Source organism: Eleutherodactylus coqui, chromosome 13 (genome assembly GCF_035609145.1).
Source record: "Eleutherodactylus coqui strain aEleCoq1 chromosome 13, aEleCoq1.hap1, whole genome shotgun sequence".
Classification (NCBI taxonomy): Eukaryota; Metazoa; Chordata; class Amphibia; order Anura; family Eleutherodactylidae; genus Eleutherodactylus; species Eleutherodactylus coqui.
Genome location: NC_089849.1, coordinates 4,839,860 through 4,864,558, shown reverse-complemented (window position 1 = coordinate 4,864,558; position 24,699 = coordinate 4,839,860). Strand labels below are relative to the sequence as shown.

The 24,699-nt window shown below is 51.4% G+C and overlaps 1 protein-coding gene across 1 annotated transcript in view; it reads left to right on the top strand.

The window, feature by feature from the left end:
* ATP9A (ATPase phospholipid transporting 9A (putative)) overlaps positions 1–24,699 on the top strand; it is a 119,559-nt gene that overhangs the window by 62,926 nt on the left and 31,934 nt on the right. Inside the window, exons 14-23 of the mRNA XM_066586949.1 lie at positions 1,999–2,205; positions 5,322–5,483; positions 11,237–11,329; positions 12,479–12,562; positions 13,802–13,972; positions 14,390–14,488; positions 14,562–14,651; positions 15,684–15,828; positions 20,890–20,954; positions 23,448–23,603. Of these exons, the coding sequence (XP_066443046.1) occupies positions 1,999–2,205; positions 5,322–5,483; positions 11,237–11,329; positions 12,479–12,562; positions 13,802–13,972; positions 14,390–14,488; positions 14,562–14,651; positions 15,684–15,828; positions 20,890–20,954; positions 23,448–23,603 (1,272 nt within the window). The remainder of the gene's footprint in view (positions 1–1,998; positions 2,206–5,321; positions 5,484–11,236; positions 11,330–12,478; positions 12,563–13,801; positions 13,973–14,389; positions 14,489–14,561; positions 14,652–15,683; positions 15,829–20,889; positions 20,955–23,447; positions 23,604–24,699) is intronic.

Sequence of the window (24,699 nt, the reverse complement as noted above, 5' to 3'; positions counted from 1 at the left end):
GAAACTTTTTGGCGCTCCTCCTGACAGCAGAGGTTAAGAGATCAGGAAGCGCGGCCGCTGTCCGCTGCATGACCAGCCTAATTAGGTAATTGTCTAATTACAGCAGGAGGCCAAAACTAAAAATAGTCTCGGCAATATCTGGGAAGCGCGTTGGGGAGCCGGCGCTCGGCATCTGGTTCCCATTCGCATTAATCATATCCATAAAGGGCCGCGCGGCTCCTGGCTGGAGGGTCAGTCGCAAAATGTGTTTCTAATGCGGCGGATGACCTGACAGCTTTATTACTAACATTTGATCCGGCCGCCGCTTGCCTCAAAGTCGCCTCCGTTCCTGTTTTATTTCTGAAGGCACACCGTTTACATAAGGCACAACGGGCGCGCGTGTCCTCCGTGACGCAGTCTAGAAAAATGGCGCAAATGTCACAGAATTTATTTAATTTAATCTGTAGTTGTACAAGAATATACCAACCAGTAAGATCCCCCGATGTATCGCACGGAGCCGCCGGCTGACTGCTGCCACTATCCCGTAACGCAGTTCGCAGGCGAGGCGCCGGGACGAGATCGCATTCTCCGTTCGGACTGTTTTAATCGTGTGCCGCAGTCTGCTCGGCGGTTATCCAACCCATTACCAGTAGTATTTGCTGGCTGGCTCTGGCGGTCGCCGCGGCGCATCGCAGGTTTACAGCATTTACACAGATATTTTGCTTTTCAGTCTAATTGCACTCTAAACCGCCTGTTTTACCGCAGACCGCCGCAGTACTCAGATCCTTCCGCAGGCGCGGTACGTGATTTTGATGTCCTTCACCGGTAGAAGCCACTTGGATGAAATAACCGTGTGCGGCCCCCATAGAAGCCGTCCGCTGTGTGCTTCTCCTGGAGCAGGAAGATGGCGGTGTTCTGGCGCGGCGGTGTTATAGCGCGGCAGTATTTTGGCGCGGCGGTGACGGACTGAGGCAGCACTTCTTATAAAATAAACTTTACTTAACGAGGTTTTGTTAATCGCTCCGTAGGAAGGTGTGAATTACTAGAAGGTTCCATTTGGCCCGATTCGCCCTGCCGCGGCTCCACAAGCCCAGCTGCCCTCTTGGCCGGCAGCCGTCTGTCCAGCGGCAGCTTCTCGCAGTCTTTCACATATCGTCAGCCGTTCTGCCCGGTCTCCAGGCATCGGTGCGGCTCTTCTCCATGCTGCTCGGACCTCTCTGTTCCCTTCACAGTCCTGGGCCATCTCCGTATAGTGGAGGCTCCTGGCCGTTCCCCCAGCATAGGGTAAAGGCTGCTGCTCACTTTTGCACGGCCTCCGCCACTTTAGGAGTTTCTCTGACTGCTGTTCCTCTGTTCACATATCCTCTTCCTCGCTCTGGCACTCCGACGCAGTTCCTTTCCTTATATAAGGCAGCTGCGGGCCGTCTAGACCAGTCCCGGACGTCCTGGGGGTGGAGCTTCACATTTGCACGGTAGCGATTTGTCGCAAAACGCAGGCGGTTTTCAGACTGCATTATTGAGCACAATTAAATGCAGATCGAAAACCCAGCAGACACCCGGCCGCACTCCGGGACCCCAACACTGGGGTGAGCAGGCGGGTAATGTGATATAACAGGTAAGTAGCAGTCACACCGCAGAGGCGGCAGGAGCCTGTGCCGAAGAGCGCTCTGCGCCGATGAGCTTGCAATCCGAAAATAACTGCATTTATGAAACCAAATGCTCTGGGAAATGGCAAATCGAGCCTTACAAAAACTGCTCAGCGGGCGCCGACTGCCGGCTGGTAGGCAGGAAGCGCCTGGTGCTGCAGGAGTGCAGCCAAATATCTTGCTCTGCTTGCGCCATCTTGGTAACCTTAATACAAATTGCGCCGGCCGCGGCTCGCTCGCCCTCCAGAAGTCGTTCTTGAACTCTGGATATATGTTGTTAGTGTAGACCCGCGCCCCAAGGAATGGCTGATTGTAGGGGTGTAGAGGCGCCCGGAGCAGGTCATGTGCTGACTTGTTTTTTTTGACTCTCCAGCCGCCTCAGGATCCTCCGGCACAGAAGGGCACCACCACCAAAGTGCGCAAGACGATGAGCAGCCGCGTTTACGAAGCCGTGAAGGGGATTGCCCTCTGCCACAACGTCACCCCCTCGTACGAGTCTAACGGGGTGACGGACCAGGCCGAGGCCGAGAGACAATTCGAGGATTCCTGCCGGGTTTACCAGGCATCCAGCCCCGATGAGGTAAAGTCGCATTCATTATAAGGAGCGTTTGTCTCCCAAGTGTCCGCTGGGCGTGTCCTTCAGAAGACAAATGTCCTACGGCCCCTCAGCACTTCCGCCTGTGACATCGCTGACACCTCCCCCACCAGTCTAGATGCCAGCGGCTGCCACCATATCGCAGGACTCTTCTCTGCTGGAGGAACGCCCAGCGGACACTTGGAGGTTAATTTGCATAATGCCCTGGAGTTGTTCAAGGTGTTCTTTATCCCTGCTGCTATACATGATGGGTCCTGCAACGTGTCTCTAGCTATAAAGGGGTTACAGCCGGTGTAAGGTAGTCAAAAACACTCAGTTTCACTTTAAAAGCGTTTTCTGGGACTTTACTAGTGATGATATCAATAGTCGATCGGTGGAGGTCTGACTTTTAGGATATCGGGCCAACTGTCAGACAGCGCCGTCCGCAGTGCAGAGGCCTGGGTTGGTATTGCACTAAATTCAATGGGCGCTGCGTCGTGTACAGAACGGTCTGCCATCTGGTAGGGATCCTGAGCTGCGAACCTCCGCTGACCAACTATTAATGATCTCTCCTGAGGACAGACCTTCCATAGTAAATGCCCGGACAATCCCTTTAACCCCATCCTGCCCCAGAAGGTTAATGTATACGTCCTGGCTGGGAAGTCCCCTTACTCCCTATAGATAGCGCCATCCGCAGCAGGAGGTGGCTGTGATGGACTGCTAGCCTTACGCGGCAGCAGCAGGGATTGGTGATGACACTGATCCCCGCTGTTAACTCCTTACATGATGACGCTCCCTTTGTGACATCATCGGCCTGCCACCATGTGATCTCTGAGTACAAATTTGAAATTCACATGTGGAAAAAAAAATGCAACCGCGTGTCGTCCTTAACGGGAAATCTGTGCGCAGATCTGCGGTGGCTCTAACGCTGACCTGTGGCAGAAACGCTCGCCGGAACGCCCAGATTACTGAAGTTTTTTTTCCAAATCGGATTCAGTAGCGTGAACGTAGCTGAATGTGCGCCGCTGATCACATGACCCCATGGTGTCTAGGATACAAAATACTAAATCGTTAGCTGGCAGATAATCCCCATAGGAAGTAATGGAGTTCGGTGCGTCGGCCCCTCGGTCACCGCGGGCTTCTGTTATTTCCTCTGCTTATTACGCTGCTGTGTATTATAACCCTCATGTGTCTGCAAGGATCTGCGGGCGAGCAGCGGCGCCTCCGTCTCCAGGAAGGTGACGGACTAAGAAGCTGTTCTGTCTCTTCTTACCCGCCGCTCGGCATGAAATCCATTTCCTGAGCCAGAAGGCAGGATTTCCTAAATTTGTTTCCTGTGAGAAGCCCCCCTGTCCTGAGCGATCAGTTACAGCCCCCCGCTGACAGCAGATAGGAGCGCGGTGATGCCGGGAGCAACCGAATTATCCAGCCTCATTATTTATCATGTTCGCAGATCGATGACGACTACGGAATTATTAACCCCTTCAGCCGCGGCCTGACTTGTTCTCCTTCTAGCGCTCTTCTTTCTCCGTTGCGCGGCCGCACGGCGCTCGATGTTCGCGGGACCGTTTATTGCATCGTGGCATTTTATTGCAATATTTAAAAAACTTCTAAGTGAGAAAAAAACCCTTTTTGGGCGGTTTGTTGTTCTGCATTGACAGCGCAGCAGGAATGAGCGGTTATCGGTGCTGCGGGGCGGTGCGGCTGCCGCGATGCCGAACGCACATCGGTGATGGGAGATTACAGGAAACGTGTAAAATACCTTTTTGAAAATCAATATAATTTCTGTCGCCATTTTTTTGATCTCGTCTTTTTTTCCGTTGTTGCGGCTTTTTGAGGACGCGTTTCGTGGGGCGATCAGTAAGTGATGGCATATTGGGGCAAATGCATCTTTTTGATCGTTGAATCTTTTCCATAAGGTGCGGGGGACCAAAAAGCGCAATTCTGGTATTTTGTATCTATTTCTTCTGGCTGCGCTCACCTTGTGGGATTAATGAGATGTTTTAATTAATTTCTGGGCGCAGAGATAACTTATTTTATGATGGACAGAGAAGAGTTTTTCTTAAACCTTTAACAATTTTTTTGGATAGTTTAAAAAAAATATAAAATAAAAGTTTTTGCTTTGATAATTTTCGGTAAATTGGCGCTGCGATCACTCGGTTGCTTCTGCAGCGCTACAATGTCACTCTGTGCTCCGGCCGGCACTAAACAAAGATGCTGCTTAGCGGATAGAGTTTTAAAAAAAAAAGAAAAAACTCCTAAAATCTTTTTCTTAACTATAAAAAAAACCCAAATCTAATTTCCTTTGAATAGTTGTGGGAGAAGTGGTGGCAGCAGTGCGCTGAGACATGAGCGCCCTCCAGTGGCAGATCGCAGGGACTGCAGCAGGTTAAATATCTTCCATCATTAGCTTCACTCCGCCGATCAGTTTTGGGGAGAAGGAGATGTGAGGGTGCAGACGCCGCGAAGATGAGACCAAGGGTCAATGAGAAGCTGCGCCTCGATGCGGGGGAGGGGGGGGAGGAGGGGCGCACATTAAGGAGGAGGTGAGAAATGTATGGGGATGCGGTCACGTTTTCTGGGTTTCTCTCCCTGTGTCACGTGAGTCGCCCTTCTCCGTCCCGTATTGTTTTCGGGCTCCAAGGAACGGTGTTGATGTGACATTAAACGAACGGGGTGGAGGGGGGTTACTGGCGCCACATCCGTGGTGATCGGCTGCTACCAGGGCCATCCCACAATGTCTGCGGACGGGAAGGGCACTAGAGAAGAACCTGAGCTGCACAAGTCCTGCTGAGTGTTAATTCGGGGCAGCATGGTGGCTTAGTGGGTAAGCCGTCGCCTCTCGGTCCATGCATGGCGTTTGTATGTTCTCCCGCACTCCAGAACCCTCCTGATTGGTTATTATCTGCCGTGTGGGAGGTGAGGGATATCCGCCATATATCGCACCTTATCTGCTCTAACATTCTTCATAGAGGGCTGAGAATCTTGTTTTTTCTTTTTAGTAGGACATGTAGCGCCATTTGTGAGCAGCAGTCCCTCCGCAGAAACAGTCGGCCATTGTCTCCTGCTGTGATCACCTTGCTGACTTCATGCTTGTGACCTTTCACCTCTTCTGCTCCTAGGTGGCCCTGGTACAATGGACGGAGAGCGTGGGGCTGACGCTGGTGGGAAGGGACCAGTCCTCCATGCAGCTGAGGACACCTGGTGGCCAAATCATGAACTTCACAATTCTGCAGATCTTCCCATTTACCTATGAAAGCAAAAGGATGGGCGTCATTGTGCGGGTAAGTGCGCTGGAAGGGCGGTAAGTCGTCTCCATGACAACTGATGCTCACCGTGGTCTGCAGCGCAGCCTATTCTGTAAATAATGAAGCTTCAGCATATTTCTGCATCTCATTTCTTTACATTTGTAACTACTTTACAACCGCAGCGATGGCTGATGGTAACCAGACTCGGCTCGGATCGCAGCAGTTACCCGGTCAGATGCCACAGTCACAGCCGACCGGGAGGGGGGGGGGGGGGGGGGGCATGTACCGCAGCTCGGTGTTGCCCATAATATATCTAAACAACTAAAAACCCCAGACCCTCGGGCCGCGGCAGACGAGCAGTTTCTTCGTGCGCCTATGTGCACAAAAAGATTGCGTCTCTTAGTTTCTATTGGTTTCCTATGAAGTGATCACATGCCTATAATCGCGTCGGTCGGGTCCGTGCTGCGCGTAAAGACATCGTGGGATGTTACAGGGGTGACGGGGGGACTACCTGAGGGTTCGTTAATCCCCGCGGGGAGTCCCCCATCACTAAGCACACTGGCAGCGCTGTCATGCTGTTCAGTGATGAGGGGTCTGCAGCGGGGATGAAAGAATCCCCCGCCACAGCTGCCACAGAGGACCGCGATGCTGCCTGTCTGACCGAGGCCTTACTTGGCGGCACCGGGTACGTAAAAGTGCAAACCGTTAAAATGTCACAATATTTATCCCAGATGGTGAAGGCCGTAAGCGCTGCGGAATATGTTGGCGCTATACAAATAAAGATTATTATTATTATTATTATTTATATATATATATATACTAGAAATGCAAATTCTTCTTTTGTATCCCAGCTCCTAACAGTTTGATTAAAAGGTGATCAAAAATGGGCGTTTTCAAACATGCTGGTAATAGCTGCAGCCCCCCAGCTGAGGCCACGGGGAGAATGAAGGGTTATGACACTCGGAAAACTGAAAATAAACAATGTATACGCCTCTGGTCCTGAAGGGGTTAAGCATCTCTGTATGGCGGTTTATGGCGTTTGTCATTAGGAGCAGCGATGACAATTTTGTTTTTTAAGGGTTTTCCATGTAGAAATATTCTGTACTTTGGTTTTTCCTTTTAATTAAACCTCATTTCCCTTTATGTCCGCCGCTTGTTTTAGTCCCGCAGGGGGTCTTGTAATCAAGTGGTCACATGTACGCTAATACACCGCACTACTTATGTACCTGTGCGCTGCAGTCTATTACACCTCAGGCAGAGGCCGCTGGACTTGAGTTCATGGCGGACCAGGAGGACATTCGTAGGCCAGTGACTGCTATGGCAGCCCCAGGGGACCGCTGAGCCCCCTCCGTCTGAAGCCACCGTCACTATTGACAATAGTCCCAATTTGCACCACAATCACTGGGACCACAGCGGGGCTGCAGCGTGGGATCCGCAGAAGCCCAAGTATATCTTGGTTAGTGTAAGGCTGGGTTCACACGGGGCGTGTGGAATTTCGCCACGGCAAATCCGCCTGCGGCCGTTAATCCCGGGATTAGCCAGCCATGTGGATGAGATTTCTCAGAAATCTCGTCCACGCGGGACAGCAAATCCACTGCGGCTAGGTCAGCAGAAGCCACCGCTACGGCGCGGATTTGCCGACCGCAGCATGTCCATTTTTTTCCCGCTGCGGTCGCGCTTTCCTCTATGGGAACGCCGACCGCAGCGGAAGAGCAAGCGGCCGGGCCGCTTCAAAACCGCCGCAGGTTTTGACGCGGCGGTTCTCCCGGTGGGAATCTCACGGTTTTTGCTGCGGCCAAACTGCGAGATTTCCGCCGAGAATCCGCCCTGTGAGAACCCGGCCTAATGCAGCCAGTGCTGTTGGAGCTGCGTTGTCCCTCCAGGGTCTCGTTCACACGGCGCTTCGTGGCAGATCTGACCCCGATCTGTAAATCATCTGTGGCAGGAATGCAGGGCTGAGCCTCGGAGCCGGACAAAGCCTTGGCCCGTTCAAGTGGAAGGAATCGGAGTGCGGCCACCAGATGTGCTTCCTGCATGAAAATCGCTCAAGAGCGGACGTGTCAATTCTTCTTTTTCCCCCATAATGTGGATTTTAACCCCTTAAGGACCAAACATGGTAAATATATGACGCTTGGTCCTGGGCTTTAGCCAATAGCAGAAATATGGCACGGGATTAAAGCCTCTGCTGCTGCAATCAAGCAGGTCGGTTCGGCCATTAGTCACAGCTGAGAACCCGGAGGAGAAGGGAGAAGCCTTCACCTCTCCTGCATACACGGCACTCAATGAGTGCTATGTACTAAAAAATGAAAGCGGAAGTATTACTTCCACTACACGACTCAGTGATCACATGACCGCCGGGAGCCCCCCCGTTACATCAGAGCTGCAGCCCCTGATCAGCTCTGTTAGTGACTACTGTCACTGCAGGGGGATGTTCTCTGTAATGGGGCTCCTATAGATGCGGCACCTATGCATGCCCTGGCTACAGTGGGAAGGACATGTGAATGACCCCCAGAGGTCGTCTTATACATAGACAGCAAAAAAAAAAATAGTGTTTTTTTTTATATAAAAATATCTACATAAAAAAGAAAATGACCCAAAGCCGACGCCAGCGAGGCCCGCCATCGTCAGCGAGGACCGCCATCGTCAGCGAGGACCGCCATCGTCAGCGAGGGCCGCCATCGTCAGCGAGGGCCGCCATCGTACGCGCCCTGATGACTTCAGTGAGATTCTATTCGGATGAGGATCCTGATGTAGATTTTGGCGCAGAATCTGCATCCCGCAGTCTCTGTGTGAACGGGGTCTAAATAAAGGCAACATAAGTCCCGGCGATGCGGCGGCGGACGCTGCACCAAACGCATCACAACGGCGCACGCTCTGATTGATGTGCTGACCATTTTTCTTCTATTTACGCCATTTCTTGGTTCGTTTACTTCCGTTTTGAACCAAATCTTTGGTTCCTGTCGGCAGGAGACTTGGCACGGTTTAGAGCTCCTTCGTTCATTTCTTGCCCGACCCTCTTAAAGTGCCTCGCGGCTCACACGTTTCTGACGCACGGAATGAGTTTTGCACCCGCCACGTACACCAAGGCTACGGCGCAATTTGTGCCGCCCAGTGTATTCCGGAGCAGTGCCACCCTGAGGAGGAGGATACTGAAGGGACTGCGGCTCCGGGTGCAAATTGGCATGAGCGGACCGCAGCGGATGCCAACCACCAGCGACCCACTGAAACATGAGAAAGTTCTGTCCTGGCCCTGACCCTGCGCAGGACGTGACTCGCTGGAGGGTCCGCGGACAGGCTATTTATGTTGGAGGCTGTCTACAGCAGCGCTGCTGCACAGGAAGCTGCGCTCCGCACCGTTTCCTGCATCCATGTCATTACCCGCCTTCCATAATACCTGCTCCTCTCATCAGCGCTGCCACGGCTGCCCGAGAACCGTCCTGTATGTTACTGAGTGTCCCGCTCTTCTGCCGCTGCGCTGGCCGTTTACATCTCACAGCCCTGATAATACAAGAACCAGGAGGCTCAGGATGAGCAGAGCCAAGAACCCCATTACCAGGAGAGTGTCTATGTAGCCGGTCATGCACCATCATCCTTGTACATAAGAGGCGTATTGGCAACCACTCGCTTCTTAACCATTTTGGACCGCCGAACGCACATAAATGTCGCACAGTCCTGACGCTGTGGGCCGCGCAACCAACGGCTGTTCGCGACAACCGCCACTAACTGCCATAATGGGAGTAAGGCCGGGACCACACCAACGATCCAGATTCCACACGCAGCAGAATCTGTCTGTGACCCCGACCGGCGACCCCGCGTACCTTCTCGTTCTGTACAGCAGGTGACCGCGGACGCTCGCCATCAGTCAGGCACAGTACAGATTAAAAAAAAAAAAAGGTTTCTCCTGCGCTGTCACTAGGCGATGACGCAGGTACCCGCGGGCCATCCGCAATGCCAATTGGGCTGCACTGTGGGTCGATCAGCTGTGACTGCAGCATCTGAATAGTCAGTGGGGGGGGGGGGGGGGTTAGGCAGCCGCCTCCCAAACCCCATCGGCATCTCTTGCATGATTGGCGAGTGCCGATGGACTGGCATGGCAGCCTGGAGCCTACCAAAGGCTCCCAGGGCTGCCATTCACAGATGGCTACCAAGCCCTGCCAGTGGCAATGTCAAAAATCGCTCTACACTGCAATACTCAAGTATTACAGTATATAGAAGTGATCAAATGATTGCAAGCTTAAGTTCCCTGTGGAGACTAAAGAAAGGTGTGAAAACAGATTAAGGGCTCATGCCCCCGGCCGTGACAGACTCCGCCAGCGGAATATCGCAGTAGAGTCCGACACGGTGCCCCCCCCATACTTACCACTCCGGATCCTGCGTACGTGTCCTGCATGGAGGGCCGGCGCGCATGTACAGTACAGCGCATGACACACCGGCGGTGTCAGATGATGCGGCTGGCAGGGGGCGGGGCCGCGTATTCACACGATACTTCTGCTGTGCTACAACGGAGGTATAGCGTGACGGCCGGCTTCCATTGACTACAACGGAAGCCGGCCGTGCGTATTCCCGCGGCAAATAGATCATGCTGTGGTTTATTTCACGCTGCGGTGGCATTCCGCAGCGTAAACATTGAGCTATTAGGATTAATAGAACCTAACAGCTGCGGGCCACGCCGGGGATTTCTGCCGCGTCCAAGAAATCCGTCCGCGGGCGTTCGCCCTTAATAAAGGTTTAAACCGTTAAAAAAATAAAGTGCAAAAAAAGCAACACCTTTTACATAAAAAAAAATGAAAAATCAATTAAAAACCTCCCACGTATTTGGCCTCGCCGTACGTGGAAGTCTGAGCGGTTACCACATCCGATGCTCCTCCCACACGGGGGAGGCTGCGATGTATCGAGGCTCCCGAAAGAAATTACATTAAATCCCTGCCTGATGCCTCCAGGATGCCCGGCGCTGTCATGTGACAGCCGCGCTTGGCTGCAGCTAATAATACGTCCCTGCTCAGACGCCATAATTACGGTCTCATTTCCGTGCCGATATCAGTTGGCCTCCGCGCCCCTCTAACACGTTGCATGCTGGGGGAACTCGCAGCGCCGTTCTTGCAGCGGGGATTTCTTGTGAGTGAATGATAGAATCCGCATTGACATAAACAACGTGTCGTTTCTACGTGTCGTTACGGCGTCGGGCAGCCGCACGCCATTACATGAGGCTAATCCGTGTCATGCTAATGAGTGTCCACATCAAGTATCCATGGTAACCGCGCACAAGTGGATGTCCACTGAACGCCACACGGAGAGGTTTCCAATGTGGATTTCTGTCCCTTTGAACAACGCCGAACGCCGTATTCACGGGCAGCATTTTTATATGAGGATTTCATGCCAAAATCCGTGTTGGGAAGTTACGCCATAACGGGAATACGCGCCGTAGAGCTTATGGTCTGCGGCACAAAACGTATTTGTCCGTGACGCAGATTTTCCACATTTTCTTCGCGTTGAGCGGCGCTCATCCACGCGTAGATCTGCGTCGCGAATCTGTGGTGACGTTGCAGATTCCTTATTATGTGAGCGAGGTGGAAGGCTGAAAAAACGGACCGGCCGCCTCGTTGTACAGCGCTTGTGGTTGTTCACACAACGGCCTGGATTGCTAGTCAGTCAATAATGGCGCAGTTTACGGGAGGTCCGCAATGTTGTGCGGCGCCAGTGACATCACTCATCTGCAGGATATAGAGCAGATACATTGTATCCCGTGCCTCACGTTACTAATGCCTAAACCTTTAACCCTTGCTGCACAGGAGGACTCCACCGGGGAGATCACCTTCTATATGAAGGGGGCGGATGTGGTGATGGCGGGGATCGTGCAGTACAACGACTGGCTGGAGGAGGAGGTAGGTGCTCTTAGGTGGAACATGCAGACGTCTCCTCTCTACTTACAAAGGGATGGAATTCGCAGTGAGAACCGACACGAGAAAGTGACAGTCTGCACCGCAGGTCCGTTCCCGTGTGGAGAGCTGCCGCAGCCGCACTGCAGATTCCTCGTCTGCCTTTAATTATTGCACCATGAAAAGTTCAGTATTTTTTAATGTACTTTTTTGTTTTTCAATTTTCCCCAAATTCCTACATTTCTGCTTGCTGTCAGTGAATGAAAACCTTCCCTTTAACAACCAAACGCACAAAAAAAAAAAACCTGTCCTGGAAATGTCCAACTAACACAGTGAAGCGCTTGACCACAGTGATAGACATTGTCAGGAAGCAGAACGTTACTGACAGCAAGCAGAGATCTTGGAAATTATCATGAGAGCCTATTAAAACGTACAGAACTTCATTTCACTTCTCCAAAATAGTCTTAGTTTAGCGGACGCTCCTCTCAGCTGCTGCAGGGTATTTGGACCCCAGTAGATGTCTAGTCGCTGACTCCCCGCAGGTCACTTTCTGTAATTCCCATTCTTTTCATTCACATTATCTGACCACTCATTCCCATAAGGACCGCACAGGATTTCCGTAATCACACGCTGAAGTCCTGGCCCTGCAGCTCGGGGGGTATCGCCAGACACTTGTACAATTAGGGTATTGAGGCCAGAACTCGGCTCTGCTACATCGCTACTGACTTTATGTAGCGGTTTTGTGCATTCCGCAGTGCGATTTGGCGAGCGAGGGGTCATGATGTTCTCCTTGTCCTGGTAATGGCCGATGGTTGTGCATCCAGCCGCCGGGATCCTTGGTGACCCCTGAAATGAATGGATGTGCCCGTACTGCAGACAATAGAAGGGGGTCCCTAGCGCACCCCTAATAGTACTTCCCCGTGGTGGGAGGGATTAGTGGGCGCACTTCCTGTCCGTTTCAGGTGTCTGCGGGATGGAAGTCAGTGGATGTTAGAAATGTCTGATACTCCGGAGAACCTGTGCCGGTTATCAGCGGCCAATCCCCTTCGCAGCATGATATCACATGATGGCTTCCAGGACGATGACCCCCTAGTAGATCCACAGCGAGTAGCGAGGCGCTCGAGTTGCTCTGACTCAACCTTTCTCCTTCCCCAGTGTGGCAATATGGCACGAGAGGGACTCCGGGTGCTGGTGGTGGCAAAAAAGTCCCTGACGGAGGAGCAGTATCAGGATTTCGAGGTGAGGCAGCAGACTATTATTTTCCCGACCTTAAGAATTGTCTGTAGAAAGAAATTGCGCGCAGCTGAAATCGCACACGCAGTCCTGATGCCAGGAGTTTATATACAAGGAACAGGGAAGATAGTGTAAGGGCATTGGGTTCTCCTCCCGCGGGATCCAAAATCTCCCACAAAGCCGCGTGTTTCCATCCCAGATCTATTTTTCATGCCGTGTCCGACTCGATAAAAGGCGTAAATGTGCCGGATGTGATGGTGCTTCTGATATTTAGGGTTGCAAACACTAATTTACGGCCGTGGTCCTGGTGGCCTGGGTCCATATGTGACTTAGAGTACAGTAGAACAGTGTAACAACCGGACGTGGCAGGAAATGCATCGGTGATGGGGCGGAGGGTGATGGTAACTGCATGACAAATATAATGAAACTGGCAGTGGAAACTGGAACAAACTGTATGGAAATGAAATAACCAGAGACATGCTGACCCCAATACTGGTTCTCCATATGCCTCTCTCTGACACTTTCCCTCAGCACCAGACCTCACTGTCCTTAAACAGTCCTCAGTCGTCCCTATGAATGACCTGTCTGAAACACTATCCCTGAGAACAGAAAAGTACTGAGACCCAGACTAGACTAAAGGAGAAAATACTGGAGTCACCCAAGACTAGACAAACCACAAACGAAGAAGCACAGACTGGACTAGAGAACCAAGGAGCAAGACACACAGACTGGTCAGACTAGACAAGACTGGATTGGGACAAAGTACCTGAAAGTAGAACAATGAATCCTGGATAAAACACATGCTGTCACAGCTATCAACTGCACCGCACTGCAGAAACTAAAAGTATCTAACCAATCAGACCCGCCTCTCTGTAACGAGGCTGGGTGGTGCAGTCCGCTGATCCTCCCCCTCTAACTGCTCATAGCAACTTATAAAGAGGGATGCGGCTCACAAGGTACAAAAGGTTGAGGACCTCTGGCTTACAGGGTAGCTGCCTATAGATGGCACTAGAGAAAAAGTTTTCCACTTTCTGAAGCAGAGCTAATTTGCATACTTTTCCCAAGGAGCATTGCATGTAAGATTCGCTGCACCAGCTGGATCTCCACAAGGTGAACAAGAACTTTCCATGTGAGATTTTAGGGTAGAGAAGCTAATTGGATAATAAGTGCCCCCCCCCCCCCCCAGTGATATAAACCCATTTCCACTCTAGTCAGTCTAATATTTCCCCACCGTGTTCTCACCAGGCGCGGTACGTACAGGCAAAGCTCAGCGTCCACGACCGCTCATTAAAGGTGGCCACTGTGATTGAGAGTCTGGAGATGGAGATGGAGCTGCTCTGCTTGACCGGAGTGGAAGACCAACTTCAGGTCGATGTCCGACCCACCCTGGAGACTCTGAGGAACGCTGGCATGAAGGTATGGGGGGGCGGCGGCTGACGATTCACTTCGTTCACTTAGATGCTGCTTCTTTGCTTGTTTTCATGGCCACCAAGTTGCAACAATCGTCTCTTCGCTAATGTAGACCGTGTTTCTACTCCATTGTCTGGATGCAGCCAGCAGTGTAAAGAATGGAGGTTTAATGTCTGGCTGCCAGGGCTACCTGCATTTCTACCTATTTATTGTAACAATGTGTATCTTTTTTATAGTATTTAGTAGATCTGTTATAAGCTTACATATGTATAGACATGATCTTGGACCAGGATGAGGCCCCTATGCTTTACCCTGCAGGCTGCACTGACAGAAGTGGGGAAGTGGAAATGATGTCTTCTCTTCTGACTCCTCGGCTTTACTTCTCCCTCCTGACACTACTGTATATATCATTTATGTAAACAGGTCTGGATGCTGACCGGGGACAAACTGGAGACTGCGACCTGCACGGCCAAGAATGCGCATCTGGTGACCCGGAACCAGGACATCCACATCTTCCGGCCCGTGAGTAGCTGGAGCTGCAGGAAGCAGCCGCCACCACAGTAGTCGCAGGTAACAAGCCGTCTTATCTTTACAGGTGACGAACCGCGGGGAAGCCCACCTGGAGCTGAATGCATTCCGGAGGAAGCACGACTGCGCCCTGGTTATATCGGGGGACTCCTTGGAGGTATTTGCAGAAAGGTCTGATCCGGGCGGTGTCGTCCCGCTGTACCAAGAGGGCAGTTTCCTCCTTCAGGCTCTCTGCATTGGATGCCTGTACAGAGAGAACTGCAGAATGTACAAACCTGCCGGGAGTGTCTGCAACACCTGTATATGGGGGATTCCAGGATAAAACGAGAACGTTATAGGCAGGGAATGGGTTAAAATAAAAAATAAGCCATACCCACCTCCTCTTTGTAGCCCCTCTTCCACGATGGCAGCCCTGCCCGTGTCACGACCCGATGCAAACTAGGCACCAGTGGTCTTCATGCTGCTCATGTGAGCCAATCGTGGCATCGGGTAGTCTAAAAAGGGCAGCGGCCATCTTGGAGGAATGAAGAAGTGCCGCAGCAACCAGCGGGTCAGGTGACGAGGGCACAGAGGAGTGGTGCCAGGTAACAATTCTGGATGGGGAATAAATGTCAGATTGCTGGGATCCCGCTGATTCCAAGATCTGTTCACCCCAAATCCTCCATGACAGAAGAGAATGAAGTGATGTGACCGCGGCTCCGGCCCCCGGGATGGAGGAAGATTGCTGAGCGCTGACTGAGCGCTGGACACTCCTGCGCCCCAACGCTCCCCCTTCTCATCCGCAGCCCCAGCGAGCTGACAATTAGCCCGTCTGATGAGGAGTGGACAAAACCCCTTCAAGTAGGTTGAGGAGATCAGGAAAACACGCCTGCTTTATCAGCAGCGCCACTCTTGTTCCAGATCCCTTCTGGTATTGCAGCTCCAGTGACCAGCAGGCGCGTCCTGCGGCCAGGGGTGGCGCTGTGTCTGGCGGTACGCACTCAGATAACTTCCTTTTGAATTAAAGGGGTTCTCACCCTGGGGAGTCTTATCAGAAACATGCCACGAAAGCATGCAGCTTTAGTCTGTAACAAGCGATCACGTGACCTGTCGCAGGAAGCACAACCAATCAGCGTCCCCCTGTAGTTCTTCCTGTTCTCATCTGGTCGCACGGTTTCCGCTCACGCTGCTTTTCTTCTTCGCTCATCAGGTGTGTCTGAAGTACTACGAGTATGAATTCATGGAGCTGGCGTGTCAGTGTCCGGCCGTCGTCTGCTGCCGCTGCGCCCCCACGCAGAAAGCTCAGATTGTGCGCCTCCTGCAGGAACGGACAGGAAAACTCACCTGCGCTGTAGGTACGAGAATGACCATGAACTGTAGCATCTTGTATTCTCCCCACGCAGGTTACCGTCCGCTCCCTTCGCCGCCATGATGGTTTCCTTCTGGAAAGATAAATGAAAACGCCATAAATCTGGAAACTTCATCTGTAATCTCAGGTGGTACAAGATGTGGTCAGGGGTGAAGCCTCACCGCAAAGACGCAGGCGCGGGCCCTGTCACGTGACGCAGGCGCGGGCCCTGTCACGTGACGCAGGCGCGGGCCCTGTCACGTGACGCAGGCGCGGGCCCTGTCACGTGACGCATTTCTTGTCCGCTTACATTAACCTAGTAACATAGTAAGTAAGGATGAAAAAAGGTCCATGTCCATCCAGTTCAGCCTATTACCCCCCAATGTAGATCCAGAGGAAGGCAAAAAACCCTTCCCGACTCCAGTCTGGCAATCAGAATAATCCCCAGATCGCCGACCCTCCTGAGTGATCCGTGATATAACATGTAATATTGTAACAAGACAGACGCCCAGAACCTCTTATATCGTATCATCATCACCGCGTCCGCAGGAGAGAGTTTCATAGTCTCACTGCTCTTACAGTAAAGAACCCCTTCTATGCTGTAGAAACCTTCTATCCTCTAGATATAGAGGGCGCCTTCTTGTTACAGTCGGGGATATAATGGATAATTGGAGAGATCTCTGTACTGACCCCTGATATATTATACATAGTTATTAGAGCACCTCTGTGTTACAGTCCTGGGTATAATAGATGATGGAAGAGATCTCTGTACTGACCTCTGATATATTACACATAGTTATTAGAGCGCCTCCTTGTTACAGTCCTGGGTATAATAGATGATGGGAGAGATCTCTGTACTGACCCCTGATATACTATACATAGTTATTAGAGCGCCCCCTTGTTACAGTCCTGGATATAATAGATGATGAGAGAGATCTCTGTACTGACCTCTGATATATTATACATAGTTATTAGAGCGCCCCCTTGTTACAGTTCTGGGTATAATAGATGATGGGAGAGATCTCTGTACTGACCCCTGATATAGCTATACATAGTTATTAGAGCGCCCCCTTGTTACAGTCCTGGGTATAATAGATGATGGGAGAGATCTCTGTACTGACCCCTGATATATCTATACATAGTTATTAGAGCACCTCTGTGTTACAGTCCTGGGTATAATAGATGATGGAAGAGATCTCTGTACTGACCTCTGATATATTACACATAGTTATTAGAGCGCCCCCTTGTTACAGTCCTGGGTATAATAGATGATGGGAGAGATCTCTGTACTGACCCCTGATATATCTATACATAGTTATTAGAGCACCCCTTCTTACAGTCCTGGGTATAATAGATGATGGGAGAGATCTCTGTACTGACCCCTGATATATCTATACATAGTTATTAGAGCGCCCCCTTGTTACAGTCCTGGGTGTAATAGATGATGGGAGAGATCTCTGTACTGACCCCTGATATATCTATACATAGTTATTAGAGCGCCCCCTTGTTACAGTCCTGGGTATAATAGATGATGGGAGAGATCTCTGTACTGACCTCTGATATATTACACATAGTTATTAGAGCGCCCCCTTGTTACAGTCCTGGGTATAATAGATGATGGGAGAGATCTCTGTACTGACCTCTGATATATTACACATAGTTATTAGAGCGCCCCCTTGTTACAGTCCTGGGTATAATAGATGATGGGAGAGATCTCTGTACTGACCCCTGATATATCTATACATAGTTATTAGAGCGCCCCCTTGTTACAGTCCTGGATATAATAGATGGGAGAGATCTATGTACTGACCCCTGATATATTTATACATAGTTATTAGTGCGCCCCCTTGTTACAGTCCTGGGTATAATAGATGATGGGAGAGATCTCTGTACTGACCCCTGATATATTATACATAGTTATTAGAGCGCCCCCTTGTTACAGTCCTGGGTATAATAGATGATCGGAGAGATCTCTGTACTGAGCCTTAATATATTACTAGAGATGAGAGCACACTCGGTAAAGGCAGTTACTGTAGCAAGCATCGCTCTTCTCGAGTAACTGAATACTCATCCGAGCAAATACGGAGGGGGCCGCTCCTCTCTACTTGTGATCTGTCGGAGGTCCTGAGCCCAGTCACCTTGTGTGCCCCCATCCACTGGCCCAACACCCCGTAACAGTCTGGTCAGACGCTCCTCTCTACTGGTGATCTGTCGGGGGTCCTGAGCCTGGTCACCTTGTGTGCCCCCATCCACTGGTCCCAACACCCCCTAACAGTCTGGTCAGACGCTCCTCTGTACTGGTGGTCTGTAGGGGCCATCCTGAGCCCGGTCACCTTGTGTGTGCACTCTCACACATCCACTGGTCCCAACACCCCCTAACAGTCTGGTCAGGCGCTCCTCTCTACTGTTGGTCTGTAGGGGGGAGTCCTGAGCCCGGTCACCTTGTGAGCCCTCACACATCCAATGGTCCCAACACGCCCTAACAGTCTGGTCAGACGCTCCTCTCTACTGGTGGTCTGTAGGGGGCATCCTGAGCCCGGTCACCTTGTGTGTGCACTCTCACACATCCACTGGTCCCAACACCCCCAAACAGTCTGGTCAGACGCTCCTCTCTACTGGTGGTCTGTAGGGGGCGTCCTGAGCCCGGTCACCTTGTGTGCCCCCATCCACTGGTCCCAACACCCCCTAACAGTCTGGACAGACGCTCCTCTCTACTGGTGGTCTGTAGGGGGCGTCCTGAGCCCGGTCACCTTGTGTGCCCCCATCCACTGGTCCCAACACCCCCTAACAGTCTGGACAGACGCTCCTCTCTACTGGTGGTCTGTCGGTGAGCCCCTTATAGGCCAAGGGGGGAACCACCATTAGGGCCTCCGGTGACCGTCCATCTAATCACCACAACTCTCATCATCTACAGATCTGCCTGAGATGGAACAGCAGGATGAGATCTGCAGAAAAGCGACAACTACTTTTGTGCAGATTGTTTTTTGACAGATTCCATTCCCTGAAGATGCCCAACTGATACAAATGGGATCTAATGTACATTTTCCTTTCACATCCATTTATATTATTGCAGACGGATCCACTACGGCTTCATAAAGGGCGGATTTGCTTCGGCGGCCGCTAATCCTGGTACTAGCCGGCCATGTAGACGATATTTGTCAAAAATCTTGTCCACACAGGACGGCCAATCCGTCGCGGCAAAGCTGGCACTGCGGAGCGGATTCCCCGGCTGCAGCACGCCTATTTGATTTGTTTTTTCCCGTTGCGCCCCCCTCCTTTCTATGGCAGCGCCGGCCACAACAAAACAAAAAGCATGCGGCCAAGACGCTCCAAACGCGCAGCTAAGTGCCGTGGGGTTTTTAAGCTGCGCTTTCCCAGCGGCAAAACCGCAAGTTTTTCGTTGGGATTCCGCCCTGCCTGATCCCAGCCTAAGGATGGAAACCCAAACGCAGATGTGAGCGGAGTCTTCGGCCGCTCGTACACACGGCATTGGCAAAACGCTGCCATTTCACCGCTGTTTTCGAACGCAGATAACGGTGTCTGACAGCAGTTGGTACGCACCCTGCCATGGTGAGGAGGGGCATTAACAAGTGGCAAAATAGAGCAGCCATCACTCGAAAATTGCGGCATTAGAAAACACTGCGTTGGCGCGCACGTCTGTGAGGCCCCATTGGAATCAATGGCAGTGTTATACCACAATTACCGCGGCGTTAAGGCGTTGTGGTAACAAGCGAGGATGTGTGAGCGCGGCCGCATGTAGGAGGCACAAGACTCGTCATACTGCAGGCTCGGTGGCACCAGCGCCGGGATAGAGTCGATGCCTTCTAGAATGTATGGCCTAAGTTGTAGTCCTTCTGATTGGCCAAGCTCTGCCCACTCTTGAATAAGTAGGCCTTTAACACCAGAGAACTGGCACAGGGGTCTGCTGAATCTCTTTAATGTTTCAGTTTTGCTACTTTAAGATCCCTGGTTGCTTTCAGTGAATGAAGACCTTTTGATAGGCTGAGAGTTTAAACCTGCACAGACCTCGTATGTCTCCCCACTGCAGACATGGATGCCCTGGATGTGATTTAGAGCCCGGTCTCCATACATTTATCAGAGGAGAGGTTTCCGCTACTCACACTAGATTATAGCAAATGGTAACGAGCCTTGAAATGTAAATGAGAATGTTTCCAATCATTGACAGCCAGCAGAGATCTTGGTCATCTCATCTCCAAGAACAAATTGAATAACAAGCCATCCAGAAATGTATGCACCCCCAAAGGGTACAGGTCACCCCACAAAGAGCAAGCCCTCACACAGCGGCATCGACAGAGACCTTAAAGGGGTTGTCCAGTTACCACCCAGCCTTTCCTCTATAGGTCCAGCTATGCTAAAATAAGAAAAGGATTAACCCTTTCCTGTCCTCGGCTCCTGCGATTCAGCGCTGCCGTCATGGTCGTTGCAGCCAATTAGAGGCTGCAGGATCATCGTTCCTAATTCCTGGCATCATGGTATCTAGGATGTGAGCACTGATTGGTTGCAGTGGTCACGTGACAGCCGGTGATGTCATCCTCCACAAGAGACACTGGGAGGGTGGAAGGAGCCGAGGACAGGAAAGTGCTGAAAGTATTTTAGCACAGCTGGACCCATAGAGGGAAGGGGTCAAAATACGGCAACACAACGCCACTTCGTTTTTTAAAAGGTATTCAATCTTTTTAGTAGTATTACATAAAATCTCCATAATTTTGGTACCGCTGTAACTGACCAACCCGCACGTGGCATCATGTTTACCACATCAGAACTGCTCTAAAACAAACCCCTCAAAATGATGTACGGAGCGTTAAATGGCGGCATCCAAAAATACAACTTCCCGATGGAAAAGAAAATCGGTTAAGATTTTTTGAAAGTGGGAGGAAAAATAATGGAGGGGCTTGGCGGGAAGGGGTTAAAATTCACTTATAGAAGAGAGGGAAGCGTTTGACGTTCTCCAAACGAATTACTGCGCTTGTTATACGGACGCTCTGGCGCCGTTACTGCGTCCGCTTCGCCATCCTGTTCTCACCTCTGTGCGCCGTTTGTCTTCCAGGTGACGGCGGGAATGACGTCAGCATGATCCAGGAGGCCGACTGCGGGGTTGGAGTCGAAGGGAAGGTGAGGCTGGTGGTGTGATGTCAGTGCCATGTACCCCCTACACCAGCAGTAAGGTGCTCCGTTTGCCCGCCTTGTTCACACGGCTGAGATAATCACGCGAGATTTGATGCGTTGAGAGAGGCGCAAGTATTAACCTCATTCTTTTGAAATGGGGGGGGGGGGATACACAATGCTGCGCGGGAAGATATCGCGGCATAGCCTATATGGGGGGGGGGGGGGATACACAATGCTGCGCAGGAAGATATCGCGGCATAGCCTATATGGGGGGGGGGATATACACAATGCTGCACGGGAAGATATCGCGGCATAGCCTATATGGGGTGGGGGGGGGATACACAATGCTGCACGGGAAGATATCGCGGCATAGCCTATATGGGGGGGGGGGGGGATACACAATGCTGCGCAGGAAGATATCGCGGCATAGCCTATATGGGGGGGGGGGATATACACAATGCTGCACGGGAAGATATCGCGGCATAGCCTATATGGGGGGGGGGGGGGGATACACAATGCTGCGCAGGAAGATATCGCGGCATAGCCTATATGGGGGGGGGGATATACACAATGCTGCACGGGAAGATATCGCGGCATAGCCTATATGGGGGGGGGGATATACACAATGCTGCACGGGAAGATATCGCGGCATAGCCTATATGGGGGTGGGGGATACACAATGCTGCACGGGAAGATATCGCGGCATAGCCTATATGGGGGGGGATATACACAATGCTGCGCAGGAAGATATCGCAGCATAGCCTATATGGGGGGGGGATATACACAATGCTGCGCGGGAAGATATCGCGGCATAGCCTATATGGGGGGGGGGGGGATATACACAATGCTGCGCGGGACGATATAGCAGCATAGCCTATATGGGGGGGGATACACAATGCTGCGCGGGAAGATATCGCGGCATAGCCTATATAGGGCATGTCCTTGCATATTGTTTACCAAGCCGCGGCGGAGGATCGCTACTTCGCCAAAGTGTTGTGAGGCGGTTTTAACGCAAAAGCGCCTTGCCACCGCGGGGACATGGCATGTTGGCGAGCGCGATATCAGATTCACGGCCCCATATTGCACTGGTTGGCATGCGGCCGGCTTGTTGCAGGAGCGGCGGCTGAAGCTCCATTCTGCCCAGGGTCATTTTGGCGGGAAGCACATGATCTCTACAAGCCGCATCAGACAAGGCCCGGGCGTTGCTGCGCCCATGAAGCCACCCTTACAGCTAAACCTCTGCTCCGGTGACTCCAGGGCGACGCTGCCCAGCAGTGGGGTGCAGCCGACGAGACCCCAAACTATGGAAACGAGACGTAAAACTCAATATTCAGATTTTTTTCCCCACTGGCAGTGCGAACCGGGTGCGGCGTCTCCTCGGCCGTGCAGTTATTGTTTGCTTTTGTCAGCCGTCCCAACATGAAGAATCGTGCTAAAAATAAGGGGGTAAATATGCGTTTAATTAGCTCTCGGCAAACGGACAATTCTGTGGTGTAGAGACCATGCGGCGCACATGTTCCAGCTGCCCCGCCGCCGCCCCGCCAACACTAGCACAATAAATCTCATGCCTCAACCCTCCGCCGATCGCTTTCTGCAGACGACTCGTACATTGGCACGGAGAAATGTCTGCAAGGACGCCGCTTTATGCCGCGCCGGTAACGGGGGCAGCGGGTTACAGCAAGCAGCGGCACCGCGGACGGAGGACGACAAAATGGGGCGAACCCACCCCCGCTCCAGAGTCTACGGCCGCCCGTGGTGTTAGTGCGAGTTAATGAACCCATGGATGTAACGGACCCGCGCTGGCATCTGCAGGGGTGAGGGCAGAGTGCTTCCTTCCAGCTCTTTAAGGCCGTATTCACACGGACGAGCTCGAACCAATATCGCGCTTGTAGACGTGAGATTTTGCGTGCGATGCGTTGTGCGAGAAAACCGCGTAGCTGAAAAGGTTTCCACACGTGAACATCGCATGCACTTCAATAGGGGAAATTAAAAATCGCATCTCGCTGCATTAAACGCACAACAGGCTCCGTATTCGCACGTTAGTGCGGCGCGGTCATCGTTAAGATCTCCTAGAACATAATGGAGGATTCTTTGTGAGGAAACGGCTTCATGCGAAGAAACAGATGGAAACCGATGGGAAGGGACCCGCGTGTGGGAATCGCCGTGTGGATACGCCCAATACACAGTTACTCAGGGGTTCACTTATTTATGGAGACTTGCATGGGCTAATAATATTACAGAACCTTCTCGGCCAATCAGCTCCTCCCAGACAAAAATCCCATGACCCTGCGCTGCCGAGTGGCCCTCATGGAGCCGCTGGCTGCAGGTAATTGGGGTCTGATGACAGAATGAACCGGTTTGATCTCCTGTAAGTAGATTTGCCGTCTTCGGTCCGGCGGCGCGGAGGGACGTTCCTGCTCTGCGGGCGCCTGTTTTACCTTACCTTGTAGATAATGGCGGTGCAGCGATTTCTGTAACCCGTTCTGCGTTGCCTTTCAGGAAGGTAAACAAGCTTCGCTCGCAGCAGATTTCTCCGTCACGCAATTTAAACACCTCGGCCGCCTGTTAATGGTTCACGGACGGAACAGCTACAAGAGGTCTGCAGGTCTGAGCCAGTTTGTCATCCACCGCAGTCTCTGCATCAGCACCATGCAGGTAAGGAACCTCCTACCGCAACGTGAAGCTCCGCCCCCGTGCAGCGCTTTACAGTAAGGCCAGCAATATAATCTGCACAAAGTGTTACATCCAAATACATGATATTACTTTACTTCATCCCAAGTAACAGCCTGCATTATACTTCAGAGCGGCACTCACTATTCTGCTGTATCACACAGGATGTTACTCTGCATTAGAACATAAATAATGGAACTCCACCAGCAGAATAGTGAGTGCAGCTCTGGAGTATAATACAGGATGCAACTCAGGATCAGTACAGGATAAGTAATGTATGTACACAGTGACTCCACCAGCAGAATAGTGAGTGCAGCTCTGGGGTATAATACAGGATGTAACTCAGGATCAGTACAGGATAAGTAATGTATGTACACAGTGACTCCACCAGCAGAATAGTGAGTGCAGCTCTGGGGTATAATACAGGATGTAACTCAGGATCAGTACAGGATAAGTAATGTATGTACACAGTGACTCCACCAGCAGAATAGTGAGCGCAGCTCTGCAGTATAATACAGGATGTAACTCAGGAGCAGTACAGGATAAGTAATGTATGTACACAGTGACTCCACCAGCAGAATAGTGAGTGCAGCTCTGGAGTATAATACAGGATGTAACTCAGGAGCAGTACAGGATAATGTATGTACACAGTGACTCCACCAGCAGAATAGTGAGTGCAGCTCTGGAGTATAATACAGGATGTAACTCAGGATCAGTACAGGATAAGTAATGTATGTACACAGTGACTCCAGCAGCAGAATAGTGAGTGCAGCTCTGCAGTATAATACAGGATGTAACTCAGGAGCAGTACAGGATAAGTAATGTATGTACACAGTGACTCCAGCAGCAGAATAGTGAGTGCAGCTCTGGAGTATAATACAGGATGTAACTAAGGAGCAGTACAGGATAATGTATGTACACAGTGACTCCACCAGCAGAATAGTGAGTGCAGCTCTGGGGTATAATACAGGATGTAACTCAGGATCAGTACAGGATAAGTAATGTATGTACACAGTGACTCCACCAGCAGAATAGTGAGTGCAGCTCTGGAGTATAATACAGGATGTAACTCAGGATCAGT